General features: G+C 41.6%; 1 protein-coding gene across 1 annotated transcript; it reads left to right on the plus strand.

Annotated features, from left to right (window-relative positions):
• Positions 1–3172: 3172 nt before the first annotated feature.
• On the plus strand, positions 3173–17184 carry LOC118941201 (phospholipase A2 inhibitor subunit gamma B-like). Its single transcript, XM_036953512.1, has 6 exons — positions 3173–3393; positions 4128–4280; positions 4425–4535; positions 4735–4899; positions 9969–10091; positions 16668–17184. The coding sequence occupies exons 1-6, from the start codon at positions 3381–3383 to the stop codon at positions 16892–16894; spliced, it is 792 nt and encodes a 263-aa protein (XP_036809407.1). The 5' UTR covers positions 3173–3380; the 3' UTR covers positions 16895–17184.
• Positions 17185–20734: the final 3550 nt, after the last annotated feature.

The following is a 20734-nucleotide window of genomic DNA, read 5'->3' on the forward strand; positions in this document are numbered from 1 at the left end:
CACGTGGGATAAACAAACGTACAGTCAATAACACAATAGAAAAATCTATATACAATGTGTGCAAATGGAGTAAGGAGGAAAGGCAATAAATAGGCCATAGTAATTACAATTCAGCAAATTAACACTGGATTGATAGATGTGCAGATGATGATGTGCAAGTAGAAATACGGGTGTGCAAAAGAGAAAAAATAAATTAAATAAAAACAATATGGGGATGAGGTAGGTAATATGATGGGCTATTTAAAGATGAGCTGTGTACAGCTGCAGCGATCGGTAAACTGCTTAGATAGCTGACACTTTAAGTTAGTGAGGGAGATATAAGTCTCCAACTTCAGCAATTTTTGCAATTCGTCCAATCATTGGCAACAGAGAACTGGAAGGAAAGGCGGCCAAAGGAGGTGTTGGCTTTGGGGATGACCTGTGGGATATACCTGCTGGAGTGCGTGCTACGGATGGGTGTTGCTATGGTGACCAGTGAGCTGAGATAAGCTGGAGATTTACCTAGCAAAGACTTATAGCTGACCTGGAGCCAGTGGGTTTGGCGACGAATATGTAGCGAGGGCCAGCAGACGAGAGCATACAGGTCGCAGTGGTGGGTGGTATATGGGGCTTTGGTGACAAAACGGATAGCACTGTGATAGACTGCATCCAGTTTGCTGAGTAGAGTGTTGGAGGCTATTTTGTAAATGACATCGCCAAAGTCGAGGATTGGTAGGATAGTCAGTTGTACGAGGGCATGTTTACTGGAGGCCTGTGCTAAACAAACATTATAAATCACTAACATTTAAGCTAACATTGACTGAAACCAACTAGCCTGGAGCTAGCCGCTTAGCCAAGCTAAATTTTGTTAGCATCAAGCTGGCTAACTGTTAAATGCTATTGTCGTACAAACATTTTCACTTCAACACATTTTATTGTGACATCACGTTTTTAAATATATTAACTGAACTAAACTGAACCTTTGTTTATAGACAATAAAACAAAGAGGAACTAAAACTTTGTACAAGAAGTATAAAAAGTTCTGACACTATCTTAATCCCTTCTCTTACATGTAAACCATTAGCAAATTAGCCAACCTCCATTACTTACAATGGGGGAAATACCAACCAGTTTGTCACTCCGTTAAAACTCAAATCAATTGCCTTCAAACATCAACTCATGGACTATGTAGTTAACCATGTTACCTCAATATTTTGAGAGTCATATTGCACATTTGCACATTACATACCTGAATTAACAGGGTAAAATGATGACACAGAGAAACATTAGTAGTGTAGGAATTCTCCTAGATTGAAGAAGAAACCTCCAAGACCTGATGATCTCACTTACTCTCTCCACTGACGTCACAGCTCCGCCTAGCCGCAATAATCATATACATTACTTTAAATGTAAATACCTAGGAGGCCTAGAAAAGGATACAAGGGACTGCCCCGTAAAATAACCAACAAAATAAAACATCAAAATTATGACCATACATATTTGTGTGTGTCACAAATACATTTGCATTAACCAGCATATCCCAAACTCGGTTCTCGGACCCCAAGGGGTGCATGTTTAGTTTTTTTGCCGTACACAACAGATTCAATTGAGCAAAGCTTGATGAATAGTTGATGACTTGAATTGGCTGTGTAGTGCTAGGGCAAATAACTAAACGTGCACCCCTTGGGGCCCCGAGGACCGAGTTTGGGAAACCCTTGCATAAACGCTCCAGGCTACAATGGGAAGTATTTGGATTTGGCACGGCTCTTGAAGCTACAAACACCAAACCAAGGTTGACATATGCAGACTGACTCAATGCATATTTCATTTCAAAAGATTGTTGATACTATCTGTTCTTCTTGAACTATAATCTTTTAAAATGCGCTGTTTGTGTTTGAAGATGGAGAGAGAAAAGGCATACAATGATAATTTGCTCAACGGAACAGAAGGAAATGTGTTACATATAGATTTTTTTCATTTATCTGAAGTTACCTCACCCTTCAGTCAAAGGTATTGCAGCCTCGGGTACAGTTCACATCTAGCCTGGGCCCAGATCTGTTTTAGGCTGTGTGGTTGACAATGACCACAGAAGTTGGGTGAGACAGCACGAACAGATCTGAGACCAGGCTAGTTCACATCAGGCTCATCACATGATTATTAATGTACCTAATTACCTATTCACTGAAATACTACTCCCCATGTTCTGTGTGTGGTTGTGAAAAGGGCATACTCTGAGAAAAGGGCTTCGTTGGAATGTGACAAAGTCTTTGGAAATAATAACTTAATTAAATTCTGCATTACAAATGGACTACCAAGGCCTCCCACAACATAATCACTCAAATTAAATTAAAATACATTTTAGTGGTTATAGATAGACCACAAAGTGCAGCTGTTAGTAGGTTTTAAGCATATGGATAAATTCTGTATCTATCTCTATGGTTACACAGTCGTTTCTGGTGTTGTGTTTGTACAAGCCAGTGGAGCACATAACAGGATGTGGTCTAAGGCTGAAAGCGGATCTGATCTCTCTTTTAACCTTCCTGTGTTCAACCACTCACTTCCTGCCTCTGGAGTCTGCATTGTCTGTCAGCTGAGTGGTTTTGCATTGGTTTAACTCTTACCACACATGAACTGTAAAATAAAGAATTGGATTTGTCAGTCTGTATAAAACAAAATGGGAACTTGTTGCTATGACCTGGTGATATAACTGATATGTTATTTTTTTCTAGCTGCTTTTCTAAGAGTTGGTGTTTATTAGCAGAATCACTAGGTCCAGTTAGGTTCATCCACTCTATGGATTAATTAAACCCCTATGCATCTATCTTTTACCTTTGAAGGTACGGTATGTTCATAGGTGGGTTGAGTGTTCCTTTACAGACTTCAATTCACCATGGTTGTACAGTACGATAGATTATTGGAGCATTTTTGTTATTGCAGAGCATTTTAACTTGTAATGCAGCCAAACCACGTGTACTGTAGCTAACCTGCACACCAGCTGTCACACCTTGAAACTGTCTTACATGAAAGTACACGCCCCTCCAACTGCAAATTACTAATGGGATCTCTCTGAGATCCGCCTTCTCCCACATGCTGAAATCTAGCAGTCACAGCTTTTCTGGCACCTAAATGCAACAAAACATCATTTATAAACACAATCTATTAATATGGTTTTTGAACACTATTATTTGTTTACGGGCATGATAACTGTACTTTTAGTTTATGGTAGACACAGCTTGTTCGCACATTTTCCAATTTTACCACTAGTTATGAACGCAACATGAGTTTCTACATCCCCCTCTCTTGTTAAATAAAAGTGCCACCACTGAAATACGCCTGTTACTTCCTGCCTCGTTGGGTGTTTGTCTGTCTTTTTCGAAACCATCATAGAGCATTTTCATTTAATGCAAGATATTGGTGAGTTGTATTTAATGTTTAAAATCTATTGATCATAAATCATAACATTTCCCTTCTTTAGCATTTTTTTGTGGTTCTGTTAGAATTGCTTTCCATCTTTCTGGCATTCTCTCATGTCCTCTTTCCACTATCTGCATGTCCATCCTTCAGCCAGTGGTGTAAGAATACTTGAAAGAACTAGTTACGCAGTTCTTTGGGGTATCTGTATGTACTTAACTATTTATATTGTTGACAACTTTAACTTTTACTCCACTACATTCCTAAGCAAAATATGTACGTTTTACTCCCATATGTTTTCCTTGACACCTAAAAGTAGTCAGGTGTTAGAATACGAATGCTCACTCAAGACAACAATATGGTATGATTAATGTACTGTATCAAAGTAACACGTTGCCATTCTTACTGGGTTTTTAAATTATGTCTGAGTTGGAGTGTGTCCCTGTCTGTTAAATGTTTGTTTTTTTTATATAATTCCGTCTAGTTTGCTTAAATTAAGGAATTTTATATATTTTACATTTTTGTATGTTTCAGCATTTACTTTTTACTTTCAAGTATGACAATTGAATACTTTGTCCACCACTTAAGTATATTTTAAAACAGATACTTTTAGACTTTTACTCAAGTAGTATTTTACTGGGTGACTCACTTTTACTTCATTTTCTATTAAGATACTTTTACTTCACATTCCTCCCAATCTCTGTCTCCACATTTCCTCCTCCTCACTGGTTTATAAGGACCTGTTTCCCAACCCAGAGTACCACTGCACACCTGCCTGTCTACCAGTCCCAGATCAGCCCACAGTACCACTGCTGTTCACCTGCTTGTCTATCTGTCCACGATGAAGCTCATCTTGACTCTCTCTCTCATCTGCATTCACTTCTGCTCAGGTAACACCACTGACCTCTCACAATTAGAGGTGTCTACCAAGATAAATGGTTTCTTAACTGCATCACTCCCAAATGCCTGTGTAAATATTCATCATAGCTAAATGGCCTTTACAGTACATTTGTTTAAATGTTCTTGTTTTTCAGTTGAGATGCTGCAGTGTTTCAACTGTACTGATGCAGCATGTACAAACTCTTCTTTAGTTACCTGTCCAGCCTCAAATGAAAGATGTCTCACTGCAACCAGAACCATACAAGGTGTGTTTAGAGTTTGTTGTCCACTACATGCTAACGCTTCAAGACAAATTAAATTATGCTGTTAGCTTCCTCATGAAGGATGCTTTTGAACACTCCTGTAAGATTACAGTGTAATTGACTCATTGCTCTATGATATTATTTCATATTATATTCTAAATTGATCTATTCTTCTCTGGTTTTGGATCTGTTACTGGTGAAGGTCCCGATAATACCACCGTGGTACTCAAAATGTGTTCACCATCCTCCATCTGTGTAACTCCTCTTAACACTGAAGTCACAGTGTCAGGGAACTTGGGCATCATAAGGGCTGCCTCTAACCAGCTCTGCTGTAACACCAATGGGTGCAACAAGGAAACTCTGTCTGGTAAGAGACTTGTGTCCTTTACTTAAATTAAATGTGGTTTTCAACAATGTATTTGATGTCCTGATTTCAATTGTCATAGTTTGAAGAAATATATGATCCGAGTGTGTTTCTTACATATCTGGACAGCATCCATGCCCATCTTCAGAAAATGTCTGAAACCCTACCTCTTTAGAGTATCTTAACTAAATCCCATAGCGCCCCCCCCCCCCCCCCCCCCCTCCCTCCAAGTGATCATGCTGTTTGTATGTGGCTAATATGAAAGTGAACTGTGTTTGCGTATGATCAGGGATGTATTCATTCTGCCGATTCTGTTGAAAAAAAAATCTTCAACGGAAGCAAACTAAATTCAGATACCTGAATTTGTCCAATAGAAACTCTTGTTTACAAATGTTGGACTAATGATTTCACCCTAGATCAGCTAGATGCAGGCAAGGGTGTGCAAGGCAGTATTGAATGTGTCACTGTCTGTCACCTTGATTACTCAAATGTTTCTCTCGACCTGTGGACCTACGTTGTAAACTTTCATTTATTGGCTAGGTTGTAACAACCTCATGATGGATACAGGGAAAATGCAAGTGTCATATAGTAGCCTAAACCTATTGATGTTACATTGAGCTGGTAGAATGGAATATGAATGACCGTCATCCAAAATGCTGTAATAGAAATAAGGCCACGCTCATAAAAAGATTATTGTCCTCCCTAATCTTAAACGGACCGACCACCACTGAATGGAACCCAGATCTATATGTGACCACTTGGTTACTGCGACAACGTTCTCCCAAGGACACACAAACCAGAGTGGCCCCTGCAAAGCCCAAGAGCCTGACCCTCTCTGGAAGTTGCTGTAGCCCTGCTTGGGATATTTAGCCTACATTGACTATTGGTTGAGACACAGGTCCCAGTCTACCATGGTATGGGGGATTGAAAATGGGAATTAGGCCAAGTTGGAGGTAATAATGCATTTTGATGATATTTTATTAAGATGCCTAAATACACCACGCTAAAAGATTGATTGTATGGCTGTTTTAAAATGAATTTCCTGCTATTCTTCTTAGTAATTATTTATGTTCACTACTTGGTCAAATGATTTGATGACAAAATCTATGCAAATAAATTATATTAATTGATAGTTCACCTCTCGGTCTTCTTTTATTCTGTAATAGGGTATATTGTAACCATGTGTCCAAGCTGATCAAATCAAAGTTTATTTTTTTGTCCTTGTAGAACCTACGCCTTATAGACCTACTCATCACGTATTATTATTATTACAAATAGAAGATTACCACTTCTCACAATGGTGCTTGTTAAGTAAAGTTAGATCAAAGCTGAATCACTGTCTGCAAGATCATATATTGATTACTCTGAACAAAAATATATACGCAACATGTCAAGTGCTGGTCCCACGTTTCATGATTTCTCTAAAATGTTGTGAGCAAATTTGTTTACATCCCTGTTAATGAGCATTTCTTCTTTACCAAGATAATCCATTAACCTGACAGGTGTGGCATATCAAGAAGCTGATTAAACAGCATGATCATTACACAGGTGCACCTTGTGCTGGGGACATTAAAAGGCCACTCTAAAATGTTTTGTCACACAACACAATGCCACAAATGTCTTCAGTTTTGAGGGAGCGTGCAATTGGCATGCTGACTGCAGGAATTTCTGCCAGAGCTGTTGCCAAAGAATTCAATGTTCACTTCCCTAACGTTTTAGAGAATTTGTCAGTACGTCCAACCGGTCTCATAACCGCAGACCATGTGTAACCAAGCCAGCCCAGGACCTCCACATCCTGTTTCTTCACCTGTGGGATTGTCTGAGACCAGCCACCCAAACAGCTGATGAAACTGTGTTTGTACAACTAAATCATTTCTGTACAAACTGTCAGAAACCGTCTCAGGAAAGCCTATCTGCATGCTCGTTGTCCTCTCCAGGGTCTTGACCTGACTGCAGTTTGGCGTCGTAAGCAACTTCAGTGGGCAAAGGCTCACCTTCGATGGCCACTGGCATGCTGGAGAAGTGTGCTGTTCACGGATGAATCGCGGTTTCAACTGTACTGAGCAGATGGCATACAGCGTGTATGGCATTGTGTGGCAAGCGGTTTGCTGATGTCAATGTTGTGGACAGAGTGCCCCACGGTGGCAGTGGGGTTATGGTATGGGCAGGCATAATCTACGGGCAACGAACACCATTGCATTTTATCGATGGCAATTTGAATGCACAGAGATACCGTGACGAGATCCATAGACCCACTGTAGTGACATTCATCCGCCACCATCACCTCATGTTTCAGCGTGATAATGCACGGCCCAATGCAGCAAGGATCTGTACATGATTCCTGGAAACTAAAAATGTCCCAGTTCTTCCATGGCCTGCATACTCAACAAACATGTCACCATTGAGCATGTTTGGGATACTCTGGATCGACGCGTACGACAGCATGTTCCAGTTCCCGCCAATATCCAGCAACTTCACACAGCCATTGAATAGGAGTGGGACAACATTCCACTGGCAACAATCAGCAGCCTGATCAACTCTATGCGAATGAGATGAGGCAAATGCGCTGCATGCGCTGAATGGGGCAAATGGTGGTCACACCAGATACTGAGTGGTTTTCGAATCCAATCCCCTATTATTGACAAAGCAACAGTGGTAAATAATGCATTGTTATTTTGGAGTGACTTTTTTTACAAATAATAATTGAATATGTTTCTAAACTCTTCTACATTAACTACCATGATTACAGATAATCCTGAATGAATCCCGAGTGGTGCAGCGGTCTAAGGCACTGCATCTCAGTGCTAGAGGCATCACTACAGACCCTGGTTTGGTCCCTGGCTGTATCACAACCGGCCGTGATCAGAAGTCCCTAGGGCGGCGCACAATTGACCCAGCGTCGTACGGGTTAGGGGATGGTTCGGAGTAGGCCGTCATTGTAAAATAAGAATTTGTTCTTAACTGACTTGCCTAGTGAAATAAAGGTCAAATAAATTAAAAGATCTTGCCGCCAAGACATTCTAAACTCTCCATTACCAATAACAGGGGGGTATGATATTTCACCCTCTAACTTTCTCACTCAGCATTATTCAAGGTTCATTCAGCATTAGCCATAATCATGGTAGCATCGACATGAATGTAGAAGTGTTCAGAAACATATTCTATTCTTATTTACAATAAAAGTGACACCAAAATGACACAATACATTACAATAATCTGAAACACAAACAAAAGAACTGCAAAGGCATTCAGTCACAAGCTTGATGTTGTCATTGTGTGCTAGGTATACGGGACCAAATACTACACTTTTGACTACTTTATTTACAGTGGGGCAAAAAAGTATTTAGTCAGCCACCAATTGTGCAAGTTCTCCCACTTAAAAATATGAGAGAGACCTGTAATTTCCATCATAGGCACACTTCAACTATGACAGACAAAATGAGTAGAAGAAAATCCAGAAAATCACATTGTAGGATTTTTAATGAATTTATTTGCAAATTATGGTGGAAAATAAGTATTTGATCATCTACAAACAAGTAACATTTCTGGCTCTCACGGACCTGTAACTTCTTCTTTAAGAGGCTCCTCTGTCCTCCACTCGTTACCTGTATTAATGGCACCTGTTTGAACTTGTTATCAGTATAAAAGACACCTGTCCCAGAACCACACGGGGAGACCTAGTGAATGACCTGCAGAGAGCTGGGACCAAAGTAACAAAGTCTACCATCAGTAACACACTACACCGCCAGGGACTCAAATCCTGCAGTGCCAGACGTGTCCCCCTGCTTAAGCCAGTACATGTCCAGGCACGTCTGAAGTTTGCTAGAGAGCATTTGGATGATCCAGAAGAAGATTGGGAGAATGTCATATGGTCAGATGAAACCAAAATAGAACTTTTTGGTAAAAACTCAAATCATCATGTTTGGAGGACAAAGAATGCTGAGTTGCATCCAAAGAACACCATACCTACTGTGAAGCATGGGGGTGGAAACATCATGCTTTGGGGCTGTTTTTCTGCAAAGAGACCAGGACGACTGATCCGTGTAAAGGAAAGAATGAATGGGGCCATGTATCGTGAGATTTTGAGTGAAAACCTCCTTCCATCAGCAAGGGCATTGAAGATGAAACGTGGTTGGGTCTTTCAGCATGACAATGATCCCAAACACACCGCCCGGGCAACGAATGAGTGGCTTCGTAAGAAGCATTTCAAGGTCCTGGAGTGGCCTAGCCAGTCTCCAGATCTCAACCCCATAGAAAATCTTTGGAGGGAGTTGAAAGTCTGTGTTGCCCAGTAACAGCCCCAAAACATCACTGCTCTAGAGGAGATCTGCATGGAGGAATGGGCCAAAATACCAGCAACAGTGTGTGAAAACCTCCTTCCATCAGCAAGACTTACAGAAAATGTGAAGACTTACAGAAAATGTTTGACCTCTATCATTGCCAACAAAGGGTATATAACAAAGTATTGAGATAAACTTTTGTTATTGACCAAATACATATTTTCCACCATACTGTGCAATTAAATTCATTAAAAATCCTACAATGTAATTTTCTGGATTTTTTTCTATTCATTTTGTCTGTCATAGTTGAAGTGTACCTATGATGAAAATTACAGGCCTCTCATCTTTTTAAGTGGGAGAACTTGCACAATTGGTGGCTGACTAAATACTTTTTTGCCCCACTGTATATGAATTTTTAGGGGTGTCAATTTCACCCCTACCTTTTTGAGAAAGAACCTATTACTTGTTAAACAGTCTCTTTCGCTGAGCAGTTTTATTAGTATAAAATCATATGTCCCTAGTTTTATTGCATACAAAATATTTATTTAAATGATTTATTTCATTCAGTCATTATTACTTATCTGTATCAAGGGTGTCAACAATGTCAGACCCCACTGTACTGTGTCATTGGCTCAATTCCGCTATCTGAACCAGGACAATATGCTTCCTGAATGTGTTTCCATTGCATTACCAATGAAAATAGTTATTTTTAGATCCTGGAGCTAGCTATGTCCACTGAATGTACTGTAGAATGCATATCCACTGATATACATTTCCGTTCTCTTCCTACAGCCCCGAGTTCACTGGCTAACGGAAGACAATGTACCTCTTACAGCAGCTTCCAAGGCGTTGTGCATAACAGCACTGTGGCCTGCCTGGGGGTGGAGGACCAGTGCTTGAGCTTCAGCGGCAATGGTGACTTGTTTTGTTGTTCATGATACAAAAACTCATCACATTTGTGCAACTATAGATCAGGTGTTCCCCCCCAAAAAATGTAAAATGCTATGTGAGATAGCCTATATCAATCAAATGTACACTGCTAAAAAAAATAAAGGGAACACAAAAATAACACATCTTAGATCTGAATGAATGAAATATTCTTATTAAATACTTTTTACATAGTTGAATGTGCTGACAACAAAATCACACAAAAATTAACAATGGAAATCAAATTTATCCACCCATGGAGGTCTGGATTTGGAGTCACACTCAAAATTAAAGTGGAAAACCACACTACAGGCTGATCCAACTTTGATGTAATGTCCTTAAAACAAGTCAAAATGAGGCTCAGTAGTGTGTGTGGCCTCCACGTGGCTGTATGACCTCCCTACAACACCTGGGCATGATCCTGATGAGGTGGCGGATGGTCTCCTGAGGGATCTCCTCCCAGACCTGGACTAAAGCATCCGCCAACTCCTGGACAGTCTGTGGTGCAACGTGGCGTTGGTGGATGGAGCGAGACATGATGTCCCAGATGTGCTCAATTGGATTCAGGTCTGGGGAACAGGCGGGCCAGTCCATAGCATCAATGCCTTCCTCTTGCAGGAACTGCTGACAAACTCCAGCCACATGAGGTCTAGCATTGTCTTGCGTTAGGAGGAACCCAGGGCCAACCACACCAGCATATAGTCTCACAAGGGGTCTGAGGATTTCATCTCGGTACCTAATGGCAGTCAGGCTACCTCTGGCGAGCACATGGAGGGCTGTGCGGCCCCCCAAAGACTGACCCACCGCCAAACCGGTCATGCTGGAGGATGTTGCAGGCAGCAGAACGTTCTCCACGGCGTCTCCAGACTGTCACGTCTGTCACGTGCTCAGTGTGAACCTGCTTTCATCTGTGAAGAGCACGGGGTGCCAGTGGCGAATTTGCCAATCTTGGTGTTCTCTGGCAAATGCCAAACGTCCTGCACGGTGTTGGGCTGTAAGCACAACCCCCACCTGTGGACGTTGGGCCCTCATACCACCCTCATGGAGTCTGTTTCTGACCGTTTGAGCAGACACATGCACATTTGTGGCCTGCTGGAGGTCATTTTGCAGGGCTCTGGCAGTGCTCCTCCTGCTCCTCCTTGCACAAAGGCGGAGGTAGCGGTCCTGCTGCTGGGTTGTTGCCCTCCTACGGCCTCCTCCACATCTCCTTATGTACTGGCCTGTCTCCAGGTAGCGCCTCCATGCTCTGGAGACTACGCTGACAGACACAGCAAACCTTCTTGCCACATCTCGCATTGATGTGCCATCCTGGATGAGCTGTACTACCTGAGCCACTTGTGTGGGTTGTAGACTCCGTCTCATGCTACCACTAGCGTGAAAGCACCGCCAGCATTCAAAAGTGACCAAAACATCAGCCAGGAAGCATAGGAACTGAGAAGTGGTCTGTGGTCCCCACCTGCAGAACCACTCCTTTATTGGGGGTGTCTTGCTAAATGCCTATAATTTCCACCTGTTGTCTATTCTATTTGCACAACAGCATGTGAAATGTATTGTCAATCAGTGTTGCTTTCTAATTGGACAGTTTGATTTCACAGAAGTGTGATTGACTTGGAGTTACATTGGGAATTTTAAGTGTTCCCTTTATTTTTTTGAGCAGTGTATTTATAAAGCCCTTTTTACGTCAGCCGATGTCACAACGTGCTGTACAGAAACCCAGCCTAATACCCCGAACAGCAAGCAATGCAGATGTAGAAGCATGGTGGTTAGGAAAAACTCCCTAGAAAGGCAGGAACCTAGGAAGAAACCTAGAGAGGAACAAGGCTCTGAGGGGTGGCCAGTCCTTTTCTGGCTGTGCCGGGTGGAGATTATAACAGTACATGGCCAAGATGTTCAAACATTCATAGATGACCAGCAGGGTCAAATAATAATAATCACAGTGGTTGTAGAGGGTGGAACAGGTCAGCACCTCAGTAGTAAATGTCAGTTGGCTTTTCATAGCTGATCATTCAGAGTTAGAGACAGCAGGTGTGGTAGAGAGAGAAAGTCGAAAAGAGCAGGTCCGGGACAAGGTAGCACATCCGGTGAACAGGTCAGTGTTCCATTGCCGCAGGCAGAACAGTTGAAACTGGTGCAGCAGCATGACCAGGTGGACTGTGGACAGCAAGGAGTCATCAGGCCAGGTCGTCCTGAGGCATGGTCCTCCGAGAGAAGAGAGAGTGAGAATTAGAGGTAGCATACTTAAATTCACACAGGACACCAGATAAGAAAATAGAAATACACCAGATTTAACAGACTGACCCTAGCCCCCCAACACAAACTATTGCAGCATAAATACTGGAGGTTGAGACAGGAGGCATCGGGAGACACTGTGGCCCCGTCCGACTATACCCCTGGACAGGGCCAACCAGGCAGGATATAACCCCACCCACTTTGCCAAATTACAGCCCCCACCCCACTAGAGGGATATCTTCAACCACCAACTTACCATCCTGAAACAAGGCCGAGTATACAGTAGCCCATGAAGATCTCCCCCACGGCACGAACCCGAGGGGAGCGCCAACCCGGACAGGAAGATCACGTCAGACTCAACCCTCTCAAGTGACGCACCCCTCCTAGGGACGGCATGGAAGAGCACCAGTAAGCCAGTGTAATAGGGTTAGAGGCAGAGAATCCCAGTGGAGAGAGGGGAACCGGCCAGGCAGAGAAAGCAAGGGTGTTTTGACGCTCCAGTGCCTTTCCGTTCACATTCACACAACTGGGCCAGACTACACTCAATCATAGGACCTACTGGAGAGAGGAGCCTTCAATAAAGACTTAAAGGTCGAGACCGAGTCTGCGTCTCTCACATGGATAGGGAGACCATAACATAAAAATTGAGCTCTATAGGAGAAAGCCCTGCCTCCAGCTCTTTGCTTAGAAATTGTAGGGACAATAAGGAGGCCTGCGTCTTGTGACTGTAGCATACATGTAGGTATGTACGGCAGGACCAAAACGGAAAGATAGATGGGAGCAAGCCCATGTAATGCTTTGTAGGCTAGCAATAGAACCTTGAAATCAGCCTTAGCCTTAACAGGAAGCCAGTGTAGAGAGGCTAGCGCTGAAGTAATATGATCACATTTTTTGGTTCTAGTCAAGATTCTAGCAGCCGTGTTTAGCACTAACTGAAGTTTATTTAGTGCTTTATCCGGGTAGCCGGATAGTAGAGCTTTGCAGTAGTCTAATTTAGAAGTGACATGGATTCATTTTTCTGAATCATCAGGATCCAGAGTAACGCTGAGGTCCTTTACAGTTTTATTTGAGATGACTGTACAACCATCAAGATTAATTGTCAGATCCAACATAAGATCTCTTTGTTTCTTGGGACCTAGAACTAGCATCTCTGTTTTGTCTGAGTTTAAAAGTAAAACATTTGCCACCATCCACTTCTTTATGTCTGAAACACAGGCTTCCAGGGAGGGCAATTTTGGGGCTTCACCATGTATCATCGAAATGTACAGCTGTGTATCGTCCACATAGCAGAGAAATTTAAGATTATGTTTCTGAATGGCATCACCAAGAGGTAAAATATATAGGGAAAACAATAGAGGTCCTAAAACGGAACCTTGAGGAACACCAACATTTTCAGCTGATTTGTCAGAGGACAAACCATCCACAGAGACAAACTGATAACTTTCTGACATATAATATCTAAACCAGGCCAGAACGTGTCCGTGTAGACCAACTTGGGTTCCCAATCTCACCCAATCGATGGTATCAAAAGCAGCACTAAGGTCTAGGAGCACGAGGACAGATGCAGAACTTTGGCCTGATGCCATTAAAAGGTAATTTACCACCTTCAAGAGTGCAGTCTCAGTGCTATGATGGGGTCTAAAACCAGACTGAAGCGTTTCGTATACATTGTTAGTCTTCAGGAAGACAGTGAGTTGCTGGGAAACAGCTTTTTCTACAATTATAGAGGAATGGGATATTTGATATAGGCCAATGGTTTTTCATATTTTCTGGGAGATGGGCTTTTACTGCTGCCACTTTTAGTGAGTATGGTACACATCCGGTGGATAGGGAGCCGTTTATTATGTTCAACATAGGTTGGCCAAGCACAGGAAGCAGCTCTTTCAGTAGTTTAGTCGGAATAGGGTCCAGTATGTAGCTTGAAGGTTTTGACTATTTTCATGAATGTGTCAAGAGAAATACGATTTGAAAAGCTTGAGTGTCTCCCTTGATCCTAGGTCCTGGCAGTGTTGTGCAGACTCAGGACAACTGTGCTTTGGAGAAATAAATAGATTTCAAGTGGAGTCCGTAATTTGCTTTCTAATGATCATGATCTTTTCGTCAAAGAATTTATCACCGCTGAAGTGAAAGCCATCCTCTCTTGGGGAATGCCGCTTTTTAGCTAGCTTTGCGACAGTATAAAAAATAATTGTAGGATTGTTCTTATTCTCCTCAAATAAATTGGAAAAATAGGATGATCGATCAGCAGTGAGGGCTCTTCAATTCTGCACGGTACTGTCTTTTCAAGCTAATCGGAAGACTTCCAGTTTGGTGTATTTCCGTTCCAATTTTCTGGAAGCTTGCTTCAAGGCTCGGGTATTTTCTATATACCACAGAGCTAGTTTCTTATGATAAATGTTTGTAGGGGTGCGACTGCATCTAGAGTATTACACAAGGTTAAATGAACTTCCTCAGTTACAGTAGGTGGTTAATCGATTGTTGTACTCCTATGTCCTTGGGTAGATGGAGGGAGTCTGGAAGGGCATCTAAGAATCTTTTAATTGTCCGAGAAGTTATAGCACGGCTTTTGATGACCCTTGGTTGGGGTCTGAGCAGATCATAAATTGCGATTGCAAACATAATAAAATGGTGGTCCGATTGTCCAGGATTATGAGGAAAAACATTTAGATCCACAATATTTATTCCACGGGACAAAACTAGGTCCAGAGTATGACTGTGGCAGTGAATAGGTCCGGAGACATGTTGGACAAAACCCACTGAGTCGACGATGGCTCCAAATGCCTTTTGGAGTGGGTCTGTGGACTTTTCCATGTGAATATTAAAGTCACCAAAGATGTGGATATTATCTGCCATGACTACAAGGTCCAATAGGAATTCAGCAAACTCAGTGAGGAACACTGTATACGGCCCAGGAGGCCTGTAAACAATAGCTATAAAAAGTGATTGAATTGGCTGCATAGATTTCATGGCTAGAAGCTCAAAAGATGAAAACGCAGTCATTTTTTTATTTTTTTAATTGAAATTTGGTATCGTAAATGTTAGCAACACCTCCACCTTTGCAGGATGCGTGGGGGATATGGTCACTAGTGTAACCAGGAGGAGAGGCCTCATTTATCACAATCAATTCATCAGGCTTAAGCCATGTTTCAGTCAGGCCAGTCACATCAAAAATATGATCAGTGATTAGTTCATTGACTATAACTTCCTTGGAAGTGAAGGATCTAACATTAAGTATCCCTATTTTGAGATGTGAGATATCACAATCTCTTTCTATAATGACAGGAATGGAGGAGGTCTTTATTCCATTGAGATTGCTAAGGCGAACACCACCATGTTTAGTTTTGCCCAACCTAGATCGAGGCACAGACACAGTCTCAATGGGGATAGCTGAAATGACTAAACTGACTGTGCTAGTGGCAGACTCCACCCGATTAATTTAGTTTAATCTGAGGGAATTAGGAAAATGTTGTTTGTTGTTTTGAAGCTCATTCATCTTTGAGTTAGGCTTTTTAATGATACTATTATGAATAATAATACAAATTAAGTCTAGACCCGATTTCCCCAAATTGTATTATTATGTTTTATTATGAACCCTCAATTTATATTGTACATATTCTATTTGACAAAAAGTGATTAGATCAATTGATAGGAACAGAGTCAAACATTGTATAAGATTTACTTCCTAACCCAAATCCAATTTCTTTGACTCCTCAAATTTAGAAGGTCGAAGCTCAGCTTCTGAATGTCATGGCAACAAACCAAAGATATTCCCATATGCATCAGAGTCGTGTCTTCACTCATAATTATTCATGATTCATTCATTTATTAACCATATTCATGGTAGCCTCCACATTAATGTAGAAGTGTTTAGAAACATATTCTATTATTACTTCTTTTTTTTTAAGTTACTCCAAAATGACACAATACATTATTTACCATTCATTTCTATTAGGCACAAAATCATTTGAAACACAATCAAAACAAACAGTAAATGCATCCAACAAGTTTGTAGAGTAACAAGCTTGATGTAATCATTGTGTGCTAGGAATATGGGGCCAAATACTAAACTTTTGACAACTGTAATACACATATTTTCTAAAACAGTTCACCGATATGAATGAAAATATCATCAAATTAAAGCCAACAGTTTGCGCTTTAACCTCAAGTCATTGTATAATTTCAAAGTACTGGAGTACAGAGCCAAAACAGCAAATGTGTCACTGTCCCAATACTGTTGGAGATCATGGTATTATTGTTGATTCAAAATAATTAGATTTTAGTTGTTCTATGAGAGAAAGATGTTCGGAAAATTAAATATGTTGTTCTCTTTGACAGTACTTGGCTCAATCAATTATATGGTGAACATCCAGGGCTGTACATCTACCAACGTGTGCAACTATATTGATCAACTGCTGCCCTCAAGTTACATCAACTTTGTGCAATTCACCTGTAACACAGCCCCTTTACCTGTAACTGTAACCAAAGCCCATAACACAGCCTGGTCCATTAGACTGAGCCTAGTCCCTCTGCTGCTGGGCCTCACTATCAGCAAACTCATCTGATATAAACAGAGATGAACATATCGGGACTCATCTGACAACATAATGCATTGATTACAAAACAACAGAATGTACAATGATTTTTATGTATTGTGAAATACGTACTATAATTGAAAATCTGTTGTTTATATGGAATTTGCCAGATGATGCCCTGTGACATTATATATGCTTGCTTGAGGAAATACTTTCTTATATATTATTCTGTATATTTGATAAAGTGGGATTGCTTGTAAGTTTAAAACAAATAATCTGTCAATGCCAATAAAGTTTCTATCACTTTACCAAAATGGAAATAAAGTGTTATCTTATTGTGAACGTAAACCAATCACACAATATTTTTTATTTTATTAGGAATTAATGCTTATTTGATTTTTTAACAGATAGGGATAATAGCTAATTAACACTCTTAAATCCAAATAATAACAGAGTGTATAGGAGAACCTAATCATACAGAATGCTACCGTCCAAACAGAAAATAAACTTAGACAGTCTTTTTTATTTGACTTAGTGGATTCAGTTTCTCTCTACACTTCCTCTACAGAGGAGAGGAAAACCTGCCGGGGAACAGGATGTGTCTATAAAGGAGAGGAAGGTGTGGTCTGCCGTGAAGCGTTCCACTTGGATCATACAGAATGGCACCATGCCAGCAGTGGCAGCCGCTGCCTTATTCCCCTCCATGTTTACCTCCACAAAGGCCTTATGTGTCACGTGTATAATTGATTGATTGGAGACAGGCGCAGGAATACGTAATAGGGGGTTTAAAATCGTGCAACATTTCAACGTCCTGCTACTCATGGCAGGAATATATTATATGCATATTATTAGTATGTGTGGATAGAAAACACTCTGAAGTCTCTAAAACTGGTTAAATCATGTCTGTGGCTTTAACAGAACGTGTTTAGGAGTAAGAATCCAGAGGAAAACTGTTCACAAAAACCACAAAAAAAAAGTCATCCGCCAGTCTATGTATTGTCTACGGCGAAAATAGATAGAGACCCGTTTCCTGGATCAGACGGGCTTCATAAATCAACATTTTGGGTATACTTTGACGGATTTAATCGGGAAAAAGACCCAATTGAGATGTTTATGGGACATATAGGAGTGCCAACAAACAATACACAGCACGAGAGCCGTAAACATTACACAGCACAAGACCCGTAAACAATACACAGCACGAGACCCGTAAACAATACACAGCACGAGACCTGTAAACAATACACAGCACGAGACCCGTAAACAATACACAGCACGAGACCCGTAAACAATACACAGCACGAGACCTGTAAACAATGCACAGCACGAGACCCGTAAACAATGCACGGGACGAGACAAGTAAACAATGCACGGCACGAGACCTGTAAACAATGCACGGCACGAGACCCGTAAACAATGCACGGCACGATACCCATAAAAAATACACGGGACGAGACCTGTAAACAATGCACGGGACGAGACCTGTAAACAATGCACAGCACGAGACCTGGAAACAATGCACGGCACGAGACCTGTAAACAATGCACGGCACGAGACCCGTAAACAATGCACGGCACGAGGCCCGTAAACAATACACAGCACGAGACCCGTAAACAATACACAGCACGAGACCTGTAAACAATGCACAGCACGAGACCCGTAAACAATGCACGGGACGAGACAAGTAAACAATGCACGGCACGAGACCCGTAAACAATGCACGGCACGAGGCCTGTAAACAATGCACGGCACGAGGCCCGTAAACAATGCACGGCACGAGGCCCGTAAACAATGCACGGCACAAGGCCTGTAAACAATGCACGGCACGAGACCCGTAAACAATGCACAGCACGAGGCCTGTAAACAATACACGGCACGAGACCTGTAAACAATACACGGCACGAGACCTGTAAACAATACACGGCACGAGACCTGTAAACAATGCACGGGATGAGACCCGTAAACAATGCACGGCACGAGACCTGTAAACAATGCACGGCACGAGACCCGTAAACAATGCACGGGACGAGACCCGTAATAACAATTGCACAGTACTACACAGGATGAGACCCGTAATAACAATTGCACAGTACTTCACGGGATGAGACCCGTAAAAACAATTGCACAGTACTACACGGGATGAGACCCGTAATAACAATTGCACAGTACTACAGGGGATGAGACCCGTAATAACAATTGCACAGTACTACACGGGATGAGACCCGTAATAACGTGTACACAATACACGCAGCACGAAAGCCGAAACAACAAAGCACAGGTACTCACAAGACCAACGGACATGTGAACAATAAGTGACAAGACAATGGTGAACAGAGGGCACGTTTGAAAATTACTAATCAGGGGAATTGGAATCAGGTGTGCGTAATGAGACAGTTCAGTGACGCCTAGAGGCTGGTGATATAGAACTCCAGAACTGGTGCACGGAATAAGCAGCAGTACTGGGGGAATCTGTGGCATTATGGGCCACTGTAGACAGGAAGAGCCCACCTCCTCCTGTTCATCCAAGACAAGTTGGCCCTGCCTCTGTTGAATATGCCCCTCACCTGTGCTAAGCTAACACTTCCTTGGCCACTTTGTACCTATATCCACATGTAGCCAGTGGCCCATAACCCCATGTGAAAGTGCCCCTATTATACAAAACAGGTTAAAACATCCCTAGACAGGCAACATGTACACAGGTCAAAATGGCTCTTACACATTCATTTTACTCAAAGCAAGACTTCTGTGAATGACGATTCATTGTAACCAATCTTACCGCAGCAAAACAAGCTGAAATTCACTACTTTCATTTATCTGCTTGCTCTGCCCTTGTTTTCTTTTCAGGACAACCAGGGCCACAAGTAGAACACAAAACATATAACATAAACAGTTGCATTGAGACTCAAGAAGTTAATTAACATGTTAACAATAGTGAAAACAAGTTTTTTTTAAACATGGTAAGCACATGTAATACATATTTCTATTACACTGCATTTCACAGCCTTGTTAAAGACCTTTTATCTTGGTTTGCATTTTGACTCAGAAAGTGATCTTGACTCAAAAGGTTGGTGAGCACTGGTTTAGGCTCTGTTGCTGCATTGTTCTGGGAGTGGAGATCCACATATTGCAGGATGTGGTACACAGCACTGAGCAGAAGGATGTTTTCTCTTTTTTATGTTTATTTTTTTTGGGGGGGGGGTAGATCAGCTTTAATATTGTAGATAGATTGAAGCTTCCATCAATGTATTGTCTGCATCATTTCCAATCTCCCAAATATTGTTTTGTAAATAAATATATATGTCTGTGTTCTCATCAACATCCAGCTCAGATGAGTAGTTCTTCACAGGCACGATGTAGCAGGTGGACATGCCAAGCAGAGCCCTAGCCTTGGTCATCTACTCACACACACACACACACAAACATTTGTTTTACTATCCTTGTGGGGACCAACCAATTGATCCCCATTTCTAAGTCCTATTTTTCCAAACCCTAAACTAACCTTACCCTAACCTTAACCCCAAACTCATAACCCTAATTATAACCTTAATTCTAACCCTAACCCAAACCTAACCCCTAAGCCTAAAATATACTTTTTCATTGTGGGGACCAGCAAAATGTCCCCACTTGTCTGAATGTTCATTAGTTTACTATCCTTGTGAGGACTTCTGGTCCCTCCAGACATTTTTCCCAAAATGTCTTAATGATGAAATGCCCATTATTGTTATGTTGTAAGTGTGAACATCAATTAATGCCTCCACTTCAGATTTCTCTACATTTGTTCTTGCTCTGTACCCAATGATTTATGAAAGCTTACTTGATAGGTCGATGTCCTCATTATGGTTTTACAGACGTGTTTAATACGTTTTATGT

The sequence above is a fragment of the Oncorhynchus mykiss genome, chromosome 1, assembly GCF_013265735.2.
Source record: "Oncorhynchus mykiss isolate Arlee chromosome 1, USDA_OmykA_1.1, whole genome shotgun sequence".
In the NCBI taxonomy this organism is placed as follows: domain Eukaryota; kingdom Metazoa; phylum Chordata; class Actinopteri; order Salmoniformes; family Salmonidae; genus Oncorhynchus; species Oncorhynchus mykiss.

Excerpts from the sequence above, each read along its gene's own strand:
- LOC118941201 (XM_036953512.1), top strand. Across the intron at positions 4,900-9,968 it reads CAACAAGGAAACTCTGTCTG|CCCCGAGTTCACTGGCTAAC; the intron begins GTAAGAGACTTG and ends CTCTTCCTACAG. Across the intron at positions 10,092-16,667 it reads CTTGAGCTTCAGCGGCAATG|TACTTGGCTCAATCAATTAT; the intron begins GTGACTTGTTTT and ends TCTCTTTGACAG.